Source organism: Macaca nemestrina, chromosome 15 (assembly GCF_043159975.1).
Source record: "Macaca nemestrina isolate mMacNem1 chromosome 15, mMacNem.hap1, whole genome shotgun sequence".
Classification (NCBI taxonomy): domain Eukaryota; kingdom Metazoa; phylum Chordata; class Mammalia; order Primates; family Cercopithecidae; genus Macaca; species Macaca nemestrina.
The window spans coordinates 12597924-12616132 of record NC_092139.1 but is presented as its reverse complement, the minus strand read 5'-3'; the positions used below and the strand labels follow the sequence as shown (position 1 = coordinate 12616132).

Below are 18209 nucleotides of genomic sequence, written 5' to 3'. Positions count from 1 at the left end.
TAAAAATAAAAAAATTAGCTGGGCATTGTGGCGGGTGCCTGTAATCTCAGCTACTCGGGAGGCTGAAGCAGGAGAATCACTTGAACCCAGAAGGCGGTGGTTGCAGTGTGCCGAGATTGTGCCACTGCACTACAGCCTGGGTGACAGAGTGAGACTCCATCTCAAAAGGAAAAAAAAAAAAGCATTTTTATTATTAAACATTTTAGTAGGCCAGGTGCAGTGGCTCACGCCTGTAATCCCAGCACTTTGGGAGGCCGAGGCGGGCGGATCATGAGGTCAGGAGATCGAGACCATCCTGGCTAGCACGGTGAAACCCCCGTCTCTACTAAAAATACAAAAAATTAGCTGGGCATGGTGGCAGGTGCCTGTTGTCCCAGCTACTTGGGAGGCTGAGGCAGGAGAATGGCGTGAACCTGGGAGGTGGAGCTTGCAGTGAACTGAGATCGTGCCACTGCACTCTAGCCTGGGTGACAGAGCAAGACTCTGTCTCAAAAAAAAATAAAAGAAAAAAAGAAACACAAAAACAAAAACAAAAAAATTTTAGTCATCAAATTAAAAAGCCCAGTAACAATAATTTACCAGCATTGTCAGTGGCTCAGTAGTTCCTGTGGTCACTACACTGGGTATTTGCAACACTGGGCAGATGCTGGATGTTGGCAGAGCTCAATGGTTTTTGGCCAACTCAGCTGGTAAAGAGCTCTGTTGCTGTTGCTCCCCCAAACCCCAACCCCAGGGGTAATTAAGCATGCCCCCACTCTCTGAAGGTAACTAAGGTGAGGATACATTTAAACTTGAAAATGTAGACAGAGACACTTCAGTTATGCAGAAACTATCCTACAAACACCAGGTGGGCTAACTGTGTAGAAGATATTTTCTGTGGATTTGCAGAAATAGACAAAGTTGTGGCCCTCACTTGTACTTTTACAAAGCTTTCCCTATCATCATTAATAATTATAGTACTCAGCCAGATGCGGTAGCCCACGCCTGTAATCTCAGCACTTTGGGAGGCCGAGGCAGGTGGATCACCTAAGGTCGGGAGTTTGAGACCAGCCTGACCAACATGGAGAAATGTCATCTCTACTAAAAATACAAAAATTAGCCGAGTGTGTTGGTGTATGCCTGTAATCCCAGCTACTCGGGAGGCTGAGGCAGGAGAATCGCTTGAACCTGGGAGGCGGAGGTTGCGGTGAGCCAAGATCGTGCCATTGCACTCCAGCCTGGGCAACAAGAGTGAAACTCCGTCTCAGAAAAACAAAAAACAAAACAAAACAAAAATTATAGTACTTTATTCTTTCAATAACAAATATGCTATGGCTTGATGGATGAAACCTCAACATATGAAACCCACATGGAGAGTTTCATTGCTTATTACACTAGAATGCTTGCCAATCAATACTTGAAACTTAATATTTGGATCATTAGAACAAATCCAGATGGCATGACACTGTGAGGCTGATTAGATATGATGGTGACCCCAGTGCAATAAGGCACTTACTGGTCATGGCCAAGGAATATAAGAAATAACTGTTGGCTACTCATCTTCCAAAGGCTGAAGCTAAATAGCAGGTGTTGGGCAATTAGTGAAGCCAAAGCCAAAAGTCACTGCATCTTATACACATTTATACTTTTTAAATTTAAATCTGTATCATTTGAATATGAGCATCTAACACTTTGTTTAAAAAGAGTCTAAAGGCAATTCCTTTTCCATGCAGAAAGTCTGGGAGACATAAAAATAATATATTAAAGAAAAATAAAATCACCAGAAATCATCACTTTTTTCTTTTCCCATGCATTGATCTTTTCCTCTTCTTTTAAAACAAGTATTTATTAAATTCTCCTTTCTAAATTACAAAAATAACACACACCCACTGTATTCAGTGATATAACGTAAAGATACATAAAAGGAAAGTCTTGGCCAGGTGCAGTGGCTCACACCTATAATCCTAGCATTTTGGGAGGCCGACGTGGATGGATCGCTTGAGTCTAGGCATTTAAGACCAGCCTGGGCAACATGGTGAGACCCCCCTCTCTATAAAAAATACAAAACATTAGCCAGGTGTGGTGACACCTGCCTGTAGTCCCAGCTATTCCGGAGGCTGAGGTGGGCAGGTCGAGTGCCACTGCACTCCAGCCTGGGTGACAGAGTGAGACCCTGTCTCAAAAAATAAAAGAAAAAGACAAAAAAAGAGACAGTTTCTTTTCTCTCCCATTATTCCTCTCTTTACTAATCATTACACACACACATGCACTTGTAGGATCATCTCCTCAAAATGAGAATATGTGCATTCAAATTTTAATTAATTTTGGCAGAATCATTTTCAAAATGGCTGTAGCAGTTCATATTCCCACTTAGCTAAGTTTGCTCACATCCTCTCCAGAGCTGGATTTTATTATGTTAAAGACTTTTCTGCCAAAATCATGTGTACAAATGGCACCTTATTTTTTGAAATCTGGACTTGTATTCCCGTAACAGCCAGTGATGTTTGGAGTGGTATCATTCATCTGACCTATGTGGGTCCCCGGCTCCTAGCACAGAGCAGGTGTTGAGGGCATATGTGCTAAAGAAATGCTATTTACCCGTGTGAATTTTTAAATGCCGCTCCATGTCCTTCATGCCATAAGCAGTCTTGAATTGGCAACCTAAAAAAAAAACAAAAAAAGGAAAGATTAATCATACAGGGAAACTTAGTAACTTTTAGTGGGGAGAAAACTGGCAGAAACGTCCTTACCCAAGTGACAAGAGTTAACACCACAGTATGGGGAAAAAGAGATCTCATGTGCCTTCGTATGTGATGACCGGGAAAGACACAATGTCATTTTGTGGTTCCTGCCAACACTGCGTAACCTGAATCTAATCATAAGGAAACATCAAATAAACCCAAACTGCGGCCCTTTTGACAAAATCACTGGCCTATACTTTTCAAAAATGTCAAGCTTATGAAAGATAAATGCTTAACTGTTCCTGATTAGAGGAAATGAAAGACATAAAATCTAAATGCAATCAGTAATAATTGGTTGGAAACTGGACCAGAGGGGGAAAATGTCACTCTTTTGATAATGGTAGAGAGGACATCAGTGGGACGCTTGATGATGAAATCTGACTAAGGTCAGTAGGTTAGATAATAGTACCTATAAATGTTACTTTTCTGATCTTGATGATTGTCCTGTGGTTATTTAAAAGAATATTCTGGTTTTTAGGAAATACACACTGAAGTATTTAGGAACAAAAGGGCATTGCATTGTCAGCAACTTTCAAATGGTTTGGGGAAAACTACACTTGTATATACATTGTATATATACAAAGAATGACAAAGCAAATATAATAAAATGGTAACATTTGGGGAATCTAGATGAGATGAAGAGCACACAGGGATTTTTTTGGTACAATTTTTGCAAACTTTCTGTATGTCCGATATTATTTCCAAGTACATTAAAACCAAGGTAAGGAAAGAAAATTTTTTACTGGATGTCGTCCTAAGCTATAGCATAGGAAAAAAATTTACAGCAACCTGAAATTTTCATGAGTTCCACTTCAAAGGCCTATGCCTAGAAAAGTCTTAGAACCCAGGTGCAGAATGACCACAGACAGTGGGAGACAGGTTGTATGTGCTGATGCAAATGCCAGAGGGCCCTGATTTTTATGCCAGGTAGTTTGGGGCACTTCCATGAGCACTTGTCAGGAACTCATGAGGAAAAGCCCTGGAGCCTGGTTAAATGTCACACCTTCTACGCAAGTAGAACATAATTCTGCCTTTACCTGGATAGCAACAGTTAAGCCTTTTCTGAGCAGGTGGCGTTGTGGGCTTTTTGGTGCGTGACTTGGCAGGGAGAGAGATGACAGTGGCTGTTTGGTTTTCATTACTTTCCGTGGGCAGATAAGTTTGATAGCCATGTTCAAAAACAAATTCTGGAGCTGAAACTAAAAGATATGGTGATTATTAATTTTCTTAATATAAATGCCCTCTAGCTATGCCCTCTGCCTACTTTTCTTTGTAGAGTGAATGCACATACTAGTTTGCTTTCCCAGCCTCCTTTGTGGCTTCAGAGTGATCATGTGACCCAGTTCTAGCTAATGAGACACTAGACAGCATTTTCTGGGAGGCTTCTGTAAAATATTTTCCTCCCTGATTTAAAATAGTATGGAGGGAAAGGGTAGGCAGGGCAGATGGAAAAAGACGCAGTTGAGAAAAGCTCATCTTGTTACCCTGGCTGCCGTACTTCCTATCTTTCTACATGCTGGAATGATGACGCGATGCCCGGATCTGTGGCAGCCATTCTATAACCGTAAGGGTAAACATGAAAATCAGATGCTGAGTCAGAACTCCGAAACCACTCAAATCTATACTTTTTTCTTTTTCTTTTTCTTTTTTCTGAGATAGGGTCCCACTTTGTCACCTAGGCTGGAGTGCAGTGGTGCAATCACAGCACACTGCAGCCTCGGCCTCCCAGGCTCAAGCAATTCTCCCACCTCAGCCTCACGAGTAGCTGGGACTATAGGCATGCACCACCATGTCTGGCTAATTTTTGTATTTTTTGTAGAGACTGGCATCTTGCCATGCTGCGCAGGCTGGTCTCAAACTCCTGAGCTCAAACGATCTACTTGTCTCGGCCTCCCAAAGTGTTAGCCACCATGCCTGCCCTAGACTTCTTAAATGAACAAGAAATGTCCCTATAATTTATGTCTCTATAATTTATGCCAGGTAAGTTTTCTGTTAGCTGCAGCCAAATGCCTTAGGTGTTTTCATAAGCTATAGGACAAAATCCTAATAAAACACCAAACGGGAACTGATAGAAGGGATTTGGGGCAAAACTAGTCTAATTGACATTCTCCTCAGCATTTCCCCCCTCAAAAAATTTCCTTGTACTCTTACTGAGGTTCTGACGCAAAAAGAAAAAAAAAATAGCAAAACACAGACTTAATATAAAATATAATTGTAGGCTAGGCGTGGTGGTTCACACCATTATTTGGGGGGCCAAGGAGAGTGGATCACCTGAGGTCAGTAGTTCGAGACTAGCCTGGTCAACATGGTGAAACCCCGTCTCTACTAAAAATACAAAAATTAGCTAGGCGTGGTGGCAGGTGCCTGAAATCCCAGCTACTCTGGAGGCTGAGGCAAGAGAGCTGCTTGAACGTGGGAGGTGGAGGTTGCAGTGAGCCGAGATCATGGCATTGCACTCCAGCCTGGGTGACAAAAGTGAAACTCCATCTCAAAAAATAAATAAATTAATAAATTTTAAAAGACAAGATAGGCAGTCTCAAATTTTTTTGTTATAAAAAATTCTGTGACTACTTTGCTAACTACATTTATAGTCTGGACTTAAGCATGTTTCTTTCCTCTCTTCCCTCCCTTCCCTTCTTCCCTCCTTTCTTTTCCTTTCCTTCCTTCTTCCCTCCCTCCCTCCTTCCCTTCCTCCTTCTCTTCCCTTCCCTTCCTTCTTTCCTTCTCCCCTTCCCTCCCTCCCCTCCCCTCCCCTCCTCTCCCTTCCCCTCCCCTCCCCTCCTTTCCCCTCCCCTTCCTTCCTTCTTCCCTTCCCTCCTCTTTCTCTTTTTGGTTCTATCTTTCTTAGAATGTAATTTGTCACAAGAAGATTTGTCTTCAAATATGGAGTAAATATGACCAATGGAGGCTTGTTCAATGAGTGAACCTTTCAGGCTAATAGGCCTTAGTGATGATTTTGAAAGCCACTGTAATATTCTGTTTCCCAAACTTCAGTCACTCAGACACCATCTTTGACATTTTTGACATTTTATTTACAGATGATTTAAGTCAGCACAGGCTTAACATCACTATTTATTTTAGCTTTGTCCAAAGCACTAATATCCATGCCACAGGCTCCAGGCACTAGTTATGTTTTTCTCTTAAAACAAACACTGTATTTCTTTGAATCTAGGATGTTTTAGATTGTAAAATGCATCATAATTTCATATACGATGAAAAGGCTGCCAATGAAACACATGATGACACCACTTTCTTTTTTGAGGTATTTTATTTTATATTTATCAAATGGGCTTTTCTTGACTTCTTTGGACATTTGGCAGGAAACTCAGGTTCCTGATGTCCATCTTTTTGGCACCTTCAGTAGTGACCATATCACTCTGATACATGTCAAATGATACCTTGGTGCTGTCAGCATTTGGTATTTGGGTAAGGCCATAGTTTCCATTTTTCTCAATGGAAATGTGTGTAGGGAAGTCAAGGGCTTCGCTTTAAAGTCAGCTGAAAGATTCCGACAAACTGATGTTTCCTGTCTTCACGCCAAGTATCTCTGATGCATGAATCAGTTGCACCTGCCTCCTGTTGAAATGTTTTCATTTACTCTGTAGGATCTGGCTATTTCTCCCGGTTTCTCTTGCTCTGCTTGGGTTCTCAAAGCATGGTCCCTAGCCAGCAGCATTGGAGCTGCCTGGGAACTTGTTACCAAGGCAAATTTTTTGGGCCCCATCTCAGACCTACTGAATCAGACACTCTGGGGGTGCACCCAACAATCTGTGCTCTAACAAGCCCTCCAGGTGATCCTGATACACACTCAAGTTTAAGAAGTACTAGCAGAGACCATCCTTTTCCATCTATCTTGACAGTAGAACTTAACCCAGCTCTGTCTATATGAGGAATTCCACCTTTCTCGGTTGTTGCTTTGCAAGAACGTGCAATTGCAGTCACTCCTCCAACAATGAAGATTTGCTTCATTAATATCAAATTTACCCCTGTTACTGTTTTCAGGCATTTCTGGGTAAGCAATTACTTTTCATCTTCAACTTGATTCATTATGCAACATCTTGGAAGACATTTTAAACAGCAATTAAACTCAAGACATATAGTTCCAAAATTGCACACAACGCAGCTGAGGTGAGAAAAATGTGACCCACTGAAATCAGGTTTGTTCACATGCACAGCCAAGTAATGTTTTTGGACTGCCTGTTGGTTGACAGAAATCTCACTGATTCTAAAATGCATCGTTGTTTCCGATATGTTAAAATGCATCTTCCAACTGATATAAGCTCAGGTTTGACCATTCACTGTGGATGTGACCTCAGGCCAGTCATGTAACTTCATTGAACTGTTTTCTCACTATAAATGGGGATAATCACCATGCCCACTTCATAAGGATGTTGCAAAGTTTAACACGAGAATTCAGTAGCACAGGATGTGGCCATGGTTGAATCTCAACAAATGTCAAAGGGGATATATTACAGTTCAATAGAACCAGACTCTGGCACTTGTGCATCAAACTCTCAGCTGAAATGCTCATGAGCTAGGATGATCAACCATCCCTGTTTGCCTTGGACTGGGGTTTCTCAAGAACTTTTGGTGTTAAAACCAGGGTGCTGGGTCATGGTCAAACTCCCATGGCCTCCCAACCTTCTGCTCTACAACTTCCTGTACAAGTGACCTCCTGTGCTGGAAGGTGTTCACTGTGGGGTGAGTATGGATGGCCAGGCCCTCCCTACAAGTCAGCTCACAGGCTCCTCGGCACTCTCTTGAAAGGTAGATGGTAGGCCCTTCACCCTCCTGCCACTTTCTGCTCTCCCCAGGGATTGGCTGGGCTCCATCTCTTAACTGTCCTCTACCATAAGCCTGGGCAAGTCCCAGCAGAGGGAAATGCAGGAGTATTTTGTATATCAACCCCTTCTCAGATGTATAATTTGCAAATATTTTCTCATTCCATAGGCTGCATTTTCATTTCTGCTGTTTCCTTTGATGCACACAAGTTTTAAGATTTAATGTACTCCCAGCTGGGTACAGTGGCTCACACCTGCAATCCCAGTACTTTGGGAGCCCAAGGCAGGTGGATCATGTGAGGTAGGGAGTTCAAGACTAGCCTGATTAACATGGAGAAACCCCGTCTCTACTAAAAATACAAAATTAGCCAGGCGTGGTGGCACATGCCTGTAATACCAGCTACCTGGGAGGCTGAGGCAGGAGAATCGCTTGAACCTGGGAGGCGGAGGTTGCAGTGAGCCCAGATCACGCCACTGCACTCCAGCCTGGGCAACAAGAGCAAAATTCCATCTCAAAAAAAAAAAAATTTAATGTAGTCCCATTTGTCTATTTTCACTTTTGTTGCCTGTGCTCTGGTGTCTTGGAGAGGAAGCAGGAAGCATCATGAGTGGGTAGGTTAAACACAGCAAACGGCCGGGTGTGGTGGCTCATGCCTGTAATCCCGGCACTTTGGGAGGCTGAGGCGGATGGCTCATTTAAGGTCAGGAGTTTGAGACCAGCCTGGCCAACATGGTGAGACCCTGTCTCTACTAAAAACACAAAAATTAGTCAGGTGTGCTGGTGCGCACCTGTAGTCCCAGCTACTCAGGAGGCTGAGGCAGGAGAATCGCTTGGACCTGGGAGACAGAGGTTGCAGTGAGCTGAGATCATGCCACTACACTCCAGTCTGGGTGACAGAGGCAGACCATCTCAAACAAACAAACAAAAAAACAAAAAACAGCAAAGGGATTCAGGAACCCAGGTGCAGGGATTATTTTGGGGGCAGGGCTAATCCCATGTAACCTGAGTCATCCCAAAGTAGATGGCTACAGACCAGAAAGGGTGTGCTCCAGAGCTTAGGCTGTGAGGTCTTACCTCCTTGATCCTCAGTTTCTTTACCTGGAGAAGGGACAATTTCCATTCCTGTCTCCTAGGACGTTGTGACCATCAGAAATCAGGCATGTAAAGTTGCTGTTGCTGTTGACTTTATTCACTAATTTATTCAGCAAATGTTTATGAGGTACGGTACTGACTGTGTGCCAGGAACTGTTCTAAGCACTAGAAACAGAGCCCTGACCCAAAGAGACAAAAATCCCTGCCCTCATGGAGCTGACATTCTAGTTAGGAGTGGTGCAGGCAATAAGTATTTCAATACACAGTGTGTAAATCAGGTGGTGTAAATATTATGGAGAAAAATAAAGCAGACTTTGGGAGGCTGAGACGGGCGGATCACAAGGTCAGGAGATCGAGACCATCCTGGCTAACACAGTGAAACCCCGTCTCTACTAAAAAATACAAAAAAACTAGCCGGGCGAGGTGGCGGGCGCCTGTAGTCCCAGCTACTCGGGAGGCTGAGGCAGGAGAATGGCGTGAACCCGGGAGGCGGAGCTTGCAGTGAGCTGAGATCCGGCCACTGCACTCCAGCCCGGGCGACAGAGCAAGACTCCGTCTCAAAAAAAAAAAGAAAGAAAAAAGAAAAAGAAAGCAGGGAAGGGAACCAGAAAATGCTGGTGGGCATGCACTTTTTTTGTTTGCTTGTTTTTTGTTTTTTGAGACAGAGTATTGCTTTGCGCAGTGGCATGATGTCCGCTCACTGCAAGTTCCGCCCCCCCGGGTTGACGCCATTCTCCTGCCTCAGCCTCCCAAGTAGCTGGGACTACAGGCACCCGCCATCACGCTTGGCTAATTTTTTGTGTTTTTACCGGAGATGGGGTTTCACTGTGTTAGCCAGGATGGTCTTGATCTCCTGACCTTGTGATCCGCCCGCCTCGGCCTCCCAAAGTGTTGGGATTACAGGCGTGAGCCACCGCGTCCAGTGGGCATGCACTTTTAAGCAGGTCCAGGAAGGCCTCAGTGAGAAGGTAACATATGAATATAAAACATGGAAGCATATAATTATTATATTAATACTATTCTGTTGCAGGTGTCCGGAATTCAATAGCAACAAAGGGGCATCGGTGCTGAAGACTCTCATCCAGGTAGTCGGCTTGCTGGCGCCTCCTGGCTGGATTTATCAAGGGCATCCCTTCCCACACACATGGCCTTTCTAGAATCTGCTGTGAAGAGCAGGACCTGCAGAGACACCCCAGGGAAAGGCTTATGGTAATCACTGAGGGACTGCTGGCGACCAGAGGCCTTCCTCATTCCCTTCGGTTGTTCGCATGTGATTTGATGGCGGAGTAGCCACTCATCCCCGGGGTGTGTGTGTGTGTGTGTGTGTGTGTCTGTCTGTCTCTGTGTATGTGTGCACATGCATGGTCAGACTGACCGTGGACCAATTTGGGTGTTTTATTTTATTTTTTTTTTGAGATGGAGTCTTGCTCTGTTGCCCAGGCTGGAGTAAAACGGCACCATCTCAGCTCACTGTAACCTCCCTCTCCCGGGTTCAAGTGATTCTCCTGCTTCAGCCTCCCTAGTGGCTGGGATTACAGGCACGCACCACCACACCTGGCTAATTTTTGTATTTTTAGTAGAGACAGAGTTTCACTATGTTGGCCAGGCTGGTCTCAAATTTCTGACCTCAGGTGATCCACCTGCTCGGCCTCCCCAATTTCTTTTTTTTTTTTTTGAGGTGGAGTCTTGCTGTGTCACCCAGGCTGGAGTGCAATGGCATGATCTTGGCTCACTGCAACCTCTGCTTCCTGGGTTCATGCGATTCTCCTGACTCAACCTCCTGAGTAGCTGGGACTACTCAGTCCCAGTCATGGTGCCTGCCACCATGCCCAGTTAGTTTTTGTATCTTTAGTAGAGATGGAGTTTCACCATGTTGGCCAGGTTGGTCTCACACTCCTGACCTCAAGTGATCTGCCTGCCTCGGCCTCCCAAAGTGTTGGGATTACAGGTGTGAGCCACTGCACCTGACCAACTGGGTGTTTGTATGCAATTTGATGCCAGAGTAGCCACTCATCGCCAGGTGAGTGTGTGTGTGTGTGTGTGTGTGTGTGGGGTCACAATGAACTTGGACCAACTTGGGTATGTGCATGTGATTTGATGCTGGAGTCGCCACTCATTGACAGGGGTGTGTGTGTGTGTGTGTATCTGTGTGTGTGTGTACAGTCAGATTGACCCTGGACCAACCTCTGTTTCCACTCGATAGCTGTAGAGCCTTGACCAAGTCACTTCTCTGCTCTTCAGTTCTTTTGTTGGTAAAATGGGGATATTGCACTGATCTCAGAGCTTAGATCTTGTTGTTCTAGTAAAGATTCAAGGGAAGGATAAGGTGTACTGCGAGCCGGGCACACTGCAAGTTCTTGAGAGTTCTCAGTGGACATTATGGTAACCATGCACAATAGGTTATTATTTATCTTTATTCAGGTTTGGCATAATGAGTGACATGAGCCTTGGGGAATCTCAGAGCACCCTAGAAGAAAGTGAAATGCCCCACATCTGCTGAGGCGGGATGACTCATAACCTTGGGGGGAAGTGCTTCCAGTAGAGGCGGAACTTGCCCACCCCCTAAGAATATTCTCTAGTCCCTCTTTTCACCGAGAATGCAGCAAGGGCCACCTCTTTATGTAGGGGTCTTATGTCTAACTTTTTACAAGAGCTCAGGGCTTCAGCCCCTACCCTGGTATGGCCATTAAAATCAAGTCTCCTGTTTAGTGAGATCAGACCCTGTCCCTGATACAAGAAGCTCACAGCATCATACACCTGCTGCTGCTTTTAGTTTTGTTTTCTGGCTCCAGGGGATTTCCCTTCTTTCCTGCGTGTTCAGGTGTGCATCTGAGAATTGCTTATTGTATTTAGTTCCGGTTTGTAGCAGGGACATACTGAGTTGTCTGATCATGATGCTGCTTAAAATGTATGACTATTATATGAATTTCATACATAATCCAAATCTATTTCTCTGAAGTTTGTCTCTGTGGCGTCTTAGGGCTCACATGAATCAACCGTAGCTCCTTTTCTACCAAATTGCCTTTCAGACATCTCAAGACAGCTTTGATATCTCCCTATCTGATTTGCTTCCTCCTTCCCTTCTTCAACTTAAAAATTCCATTTAATAAATCCTTTTCTCTTTTTAACTTACAATGTTAATTTTTGCAAAATAAAAGTTAACACGAATTTTAGGATTTTCTTCTCTACATAGAAAAGTGCAGAGAAGAAAAAACTAGGCTAAGTTTTTGTTGTTGTTGTCCAGGCTCATGCCTGTAATCCCAGCAATTTGGGAGGCTGAGGCAGGATGATCACTTGAGACCAGGAGTTTGAGATCAGCCTGAGCAACAAAGGGAGATGCCGTCTCCACAAAAACATACAAAAAAATAGCTGGGTGTGATGGTGTGTGCCTGTAGTCCCAGCTAATCGTGGGGCTGAGGTGGAAGGATGGCTTAAGCTCAGGAGTTCTAGGCTGCAGTGAGCTAGGATGGCACCAGTACACTCCAGCCTGGGTGACAGAGCAAGGCTGTCTCTAGAAAAACCAAAGAAAAAACTTCCCAATGCTGTCAAAACATGGCAATACACATCCTTGCTTTTTTTTGAGATGGAGTCTGGCTCTGTTGCCTAGGCTGAAGTGCAGTGGTGTAGTCTTGGCTCACAGCAACCTCCGCCACCCAGATTCAAGTGATTCTCCTGCCTCAGTCTGCCAAATAGCTGGGACTAAAGGTGCGTGCCACCAGGCCCGGCTAATTTTTGTATTTTTAGCAGAGATGGGGGTTTCACCATGTTGGCCAGGGTCGTCTTGAACTCCTGACCTCAAGTAATCTGCCTGCCTCGACCTCCCAAAGTGCTGGGATTACAGATGTGAGCCACCGGTGCCCAGCCTACATCCTTACTTTTTATACAAAGCTCCTATCGCTACTGTGATTAAATACTTACTTAAGAAATTATTTAATGACTATTCTCTCTTCTATTTGGTTGGAGGAGTTAAGTGAGGACAGACCCTTGTTTGATTAAATACTTACTTGAGAAATTATTTAATGACTATTCTCTCTTCTATTTGGTTGGAGGAGTTAAGTGAGGACAGACCCTTGTTTGATTAAATACTTACTTGAGAAATTATTTAATGACTATTCTCTCTTCTATTTGGTTGGAGGAGTTAAGTGAGGACAGACCCTTGTTTCTTTCCATTACTGTTCCCCGTGCACCCACCACAGAACCAGGTGAAGGGGAGGAGATCAAAGAACATTTGTTGAATTAATGATCAGCTAAAGGACTAACCTCTTTTATATATAGAAAATATATTTTAAGGCTGGGCGCGGTGGCTCACGCCTGTAATCCCAGCACTTTGGGAGGCTGAGGCAGGCAGATCACCTGAGGTCAGGAGTTCGAGACCAGCCTGGTCAACATGGCAAAACCTCGTCTGTGTTTTGTAAAGATATAAAAATTAGCTGGGTGTGGTGGCGGGTACCTGTAATCCCAGCTACTCAGGAGGCTGAGGCAGAAGAATTGCTTGAACCTGGGAGGCGGAGGTTACAGCGAGCCAAGATCACATCATTGCTCTCCAGCCTGGGCAACAGAGCGAGACTCCGTCTCAAAACAAATAAAAAAGAAAATATATTTTAAAAGTATAAAATCTATCTTTAAAGTATAAAACTAGGATCATGGCTTAAATCATTTTATTTTTTTTAATGAAACATTTGCCATGTTAAAACATCATGTTGTCATTCATCGAAAACACAACCTCTAATGGCCACATAATATTTCATCATTTTGGTTGCTGAATAGTTTAATTAACCATTTCCCTTTCTTGGGCATGGAGGAGATATCTAGGAATTGACTTTTATGAGTAAAACCTGTCCAGAAGTTAAAATTTATCCCTCGTTTCTTTGAGTACATTCCTTGAAATTGAAGAGTTGGGTTAAAATGGTACGAATGTTTTATTACTTGGTGATTATATAACATCCTTTCAGAAAACTGAAATAATTTGCATTTTCCCCTTAACCTTGGCTGTCACAGAGAGACTTGACAGGACAAAATGAGATCACTTGAGTTTAATTTTCATTTCCTTTATATGTAATTAGTGAGATTAAACTCCCTTTCAACATTTATTCTTCCAATAACATGCCTTATTTGGTGAACTTCCTGTTTATTCTATTAGCTCGTTTTTTTTCTATTTATTTTTTTCTTTTTTTTTTCTTTTTTTTTTTTTTTTTTTTTTTTTGAGACGGAGTCTCACGCTGTTGCCCAGGCTGGAGTGCAGTGGCGCGATCTCGGCTCACTGCAAGCTCCGCCTCCCGGGTTCCCGCCATTCTCCTGCCTCAGCCTCCTGAGTAGCTGGGACTACAGGCGCCCGCCACCGCGCCCGGCTAATTTTTTGTATTTTTTTTTTAGTAGAGACGGGGTTTCACTGTGGTCTCGATCTCCTGACCTTGTGATCCGCCCGCCTCGGCCTCCCAAAGTGCTGGGATTACAGGCTTGAGCCACCGCGCCCGGCCTATTTTTTTCTTGATTTGTAAATGCTTTTTACAGATTAAGGATACTGTCTTGTTTTGTTTTGTTTTTGAGAAAGAGTCTGGCTCTATCTCCCAGGCTGGAGGGCAGTGGCATGTGCCTCCCGCGTGCCAGGGATTCCAGGCACCCGCCACCACGCCCGGCTAATTTTTGTATTTTAGTAGAGACAGGGATTCACCATGTTGGCCAGGCTGGTCTCAAACTCCTGACCTCAAGGGATCTGAGAGCCTAGGGCTCCCAAAGTGCTGGAATTACAGGCGTGAGCCACCAGATAGGGAATTCTTAGTTTACATTTGGGATACTTGCCTGGAGATCAAGAACCCTAAATGAGAATCCTAAGCATGAACAACACTGCAAAAAACAACACACACAAAAAAATCAAGAGACCTGAATATATGATAATATCCTGCAGGGCGCAGTGGCGCATGCCTGGAATCCCAGCACTTAGGGAGGCCGAGGACGAAGGATCGCTTGAGCCCGGGAGCTCAAGACCAGGTTGGTCAACATGGCGAAACCCCGTCTCTACAAAAAATACAAAAATGACTTGGGTGTGCTGGCACACACCTGTTATCCCAGCTACTTGGGAAGCTGAGGCAGGAGAATCTCTTGAACCCGGGAGGCAGAGGTTGCAGTGAGCCGCGATCGCACCACTACGCTCCAGCCTGGGTGACAGAGCGAGACTCCGTCCCCCTCCCTTCCCACCCCCGCTCCCAAAAGAATTCACTTTCTGAGAGAAAATTCACCCTTTTCACTTACGCTGTTCCCAAAGCGCCTTTACCGTCCACAGTGGGCGTTAGACCGGCCCAAACGCCCCTCCCCAGGGGTGAGCCCTGGTGGAAACCCTGACCACACCCCTGCTCTGCCATCGCTGATTGGTGCAGTGGAAGACACCTGACAGCAATTGGGCCAATCGACTCTCTTGCTCTGAAATTGAATCCTGCAGCCAGGCGTATTGGCGGCTGCCGTTAAGTACCAACTATGACCCAGGCTGAGGTGGGAGCATAGCTTGAGCCCAAGAGTTCGAGTCCAACCTGGGCGAGAGAGTGAGACCTTCCCCCGCACCGCCTAATCTCTTAAAAAAACCCAAACTGGGACTAAGATGCTCAGGTTTGGTGTGGACTTTCCTTCTGAACAAAGAAGGCATAAACTTTGGGAATGGTCACGGGGGCAGCAGTGCTTCTCCAGCCACAGTCTCTCTAAAACGCGGATTCTGATCAGCAGTTCTGGATGGGGCCGAGATTCTGCCTTCCCAGCATTTCCAACAAGCCCTTTGAGCTGTACGGTCTAGAAAACCCTAAAATATTTCTAGCTTCTGGTTCAATCTCTTTTTGAGATCCAGCTGCGTGCCTGCCTGTAATTCTCCCTTATGCCTATATCCTTCTAAACAAAGTCTCCCCTCTGGCTTGAATTATAGTCAAAGTGGGGGGTCTGCTCTAAGCAAATGAACAGTCCTATGTAACAGAAAATTAACTTGCCCTACACTGGGACTTCACCAAATAGGAAAAAAACCGTAAGTGGAACAGAGCTCCCTCCCACAGTGGGCCGTTCATTCATTCCTCAGATCTGTTGAGCAGCTATTGTGAACTAGACTCTAGTGCCCGTGGGTTTCCATCCCTTCAACCCCTTCTGGTTGAGTGGTTCTCATACTTGATCATGCATCACAGATTCTGATGCAGAGATTTGGGGTAAAGCTTAGATATCTTTATAGCTGTATTTTAAACACATTTTCCAGATGATTTTTTGCACAGCAGCATTTGAGAACTGCCACTCTAGTCCCTTTAACGGGGCAGTGGTAGGAACGTGGCCCTGCAGAAGGGGCTTGGGATTGGGTTCCACTGGTAGGACCCTTCTCTTTGTCCCTTGGCAGCCTAGCTGCCTCCACTACAGTGCAACTGGGCAAAGCCATGTGTCCCAATTTTGGCCAGCAGGATCTGGATTTTGGGAGTTTATCAGGGAGCATTTCTTCCCTGATACAGATAAGTTGCTCCTTTCCCTATTTGTGGGTGTGCCTGACAGATCTGATGCCCAAGGCATTAGCCGCCACTATCCGGCCATGGGGAGGGTGGGAGGGCAAAGGATAAAAGCCCACCACAGAGAACAGGGGGAAGATGCAAAGAATTCCGCACCTTTGAGCTGCCGAACTGACCTTGCCTGTTCGGCTATGAGAGATAATACGTGTCTTAACTGTTCTGTGCACTTTTAGTTTGCTGTTGTTAAGAGCAACAGAGGCCGGGCATGATGGCTCATGCCTGTAATCCCAACACTTTGGGAGGCCAAGGCAGGCAGATAACGAGGTCAGGAGTTTGAGGCCAGCCTGACCAACATGGTGAAACCCCATCTCTACTAAAAAATACAAAAATTAGTGGGCGTGGCAGCGGGCGCCTGTAATCCCAGCTACTCAGGAAGCAGAGGCAGGAGAATCGCTTGAACCTGGGAGGCAGAGCTTGCAGTGAGCCAAGATCGCACCACTGCACTCCAGCCTGGGCGACAGAGCGAGCCTCCATCTCAAAAAAAAAAGCAACCGAAAGCATCTGACTTGACCCAACCACTCCCTGGCTGGTTGAGATTCCCAGGACCCTGCTCAGACCCCCTAATATATTATCCCCAGGAAGGGTCTGGATATCTGCATTTTTCACCAAAGCTCAGATGATTCTTATGCACAAGCAAGTTTGAGAAACGTTGCAATGAGGAATTTACTAAGTGGCAGTACTGATTAAGAGCACAGGTTCTGCAGCCAGACAGCCTAGGTTTGAGACCCAGTTCTGCCACTTTCTGTTTCTGTCATCTGGCCAAGTTATTTAACCCCTCTGTGCCTCGGTTTCATCATTGGTAAAATGGGGATAATAATTATTACTACCTAACTTTTGGTTATGAAAAACTACTTCATACAGAGTACTTAGAAAAGTGCATGGCATAGAATAAGCACTGTATAAGAATTTGCTATTATTGTTTCCAGAGCCTGGCAATCACTACATAGTTTGTCTTACTAAATCACTCATGTGCTCATGAACTTTATGGATCCCCAGCTCCTTCAGAATAAAGGCCAAAGCTGAAGCACAACCCCCACCACATTCCCCTGTGCCATCTCTAACCACTGTTTTCCAACCTTGCCCCAATCTTCCCCCACCCCTTCCAAACCACCATTAGGAAATGCCCCCTTTCCCACCATCTTTCTCCCAACAGCCAATGGGTCTTTCAATGCCGGTTATACATTTGCTTTCATTCACAATTCTCTTCCCTGACTTTCCCAGTTGGAACCAACAGACTCTGTGAATTCTTCGCACCTTTAAGACGGCACTTGTCACAAACTGCCGGACTTCAATGTCTTACAACTAAATCCTCTTCCCCTCCCCGAGGGGCTTGGAATTCTCCAATGGCAAGCATCTCTATTATCTGAGTTCCATCATTTGCCACACAACAGCCCTAAAGCCACTGATACAGTTTGGCTGTGTCCCACCCAAATCTCATCTTGAATTTAACTCCTACAATTCCCTGTGTCATGGGAGGAACCCAGTGGGAAGTGACTGAAGTTTGGGGGCGGGTCTTCCTGCTCTGTTCTTGTGATAGTGAATGAGTCTTATGAGAGCTGATGGTTTTAAAAAGGGGGGTGTCGGTGCACAAGCTCTTATCTCTTGTCTGCTGCTCTTCAAGACGTGTCTTTCACCTTCCGCCATGACTGTGAGACCTCCCCAGCCATGTGGAACTGTGAGTCCAATAAGCCTCTTTCTTTTGTAAACTGTTCAGTCTCTGGTATGTCTTCATCAGGAGCATGAAAACTGCAGATCTCACCATCCTTTCACCACCTGTTTATTAGTCGCTACATTAATAAAAGCCACCGTCACCAAGTCCTCATTGATGGGGCACATGCCATATGCACCATGTGCTTCAGACACATGAACACATTTAATCCTCACAGCCGCTCTTTTCCGCCCTCATTCAATAGCTGTTTTATTGAGTGCCTATGATATGCCAGACCTGGTGTTGGGTTGTGGGAAAATAAGACTGATTAGGTCTCTGCATGCAAGGAGATTTACAGTCTAGTAACCTAGAAATTGAGCCACTAATTTGGGGCTCACAGGCCAAACTGAACTTTCAGATTCTTTTTTAAGGCTTTCAAAATCA

At 44.9% G+C, this 18209-nt stretch overlaps 1 protein-coding gene and 1 long non-coding RNA gene across 10 annotated transcripts in view; one reads left to right on the top strand and one right to left on the bottom strand.

Moving 5' to 3' along the window:
- The window catches only part of LOC105470663 (ZFP64 zinc finger protein), a 100952-nt gene that overhangs the window by 70273 nt on the left and 12470 nt on the right, over positions 1 to 18209 (bottom strand). For 4 of the 5 annotated variants that reach the window (XM_011722840.3, XM_011722839.3, XM_011722838.2 and 1 more), the window contains exons 3-4: positions 3758 to 3919; positions 2578 to 2640 (exon numbers count right to left, since the gene is read on the bottom strand). In XM_011722840.3, the coding sequence (XP_011721142.1) occupies positions 2578 to 2640; positions 3758 to 3919 (225 nt within the window). Of the gene's footprint in view, positions 1 to 2577; positions 2641 to 3757; positions 3920 to 14843; positions 16421 to 18209 lie in introns of those variants that run through there. The other variant, XM_011722842.3, reaches the window with a different exon arrangement.
- LOC105470662 (uncharacterized) overlaps positions 14526 to 18209 on the top strand; it is a 411643-nt gene continuing 407959 nt past the window's right edge. Inside the window, exon 1 of one of the 5 annotated variants that reach the window (XR_011613241.1) lies at positions 14526 to 14582. This is a non-coding gene — a long non-coding RNA (uncharacterized lncRNA). Of the gene's footprint in view, positions 14583 to 14991; positions 15131 to 15232; positions 15365 to 15466; positions 15598 to 18209 lie in introns of those variants that run through there. The other 4 variants (XR_011613249.1, XR_011613245.1, XR_011613244.1 and 1 more) reach the window with 4 other exon arrangements.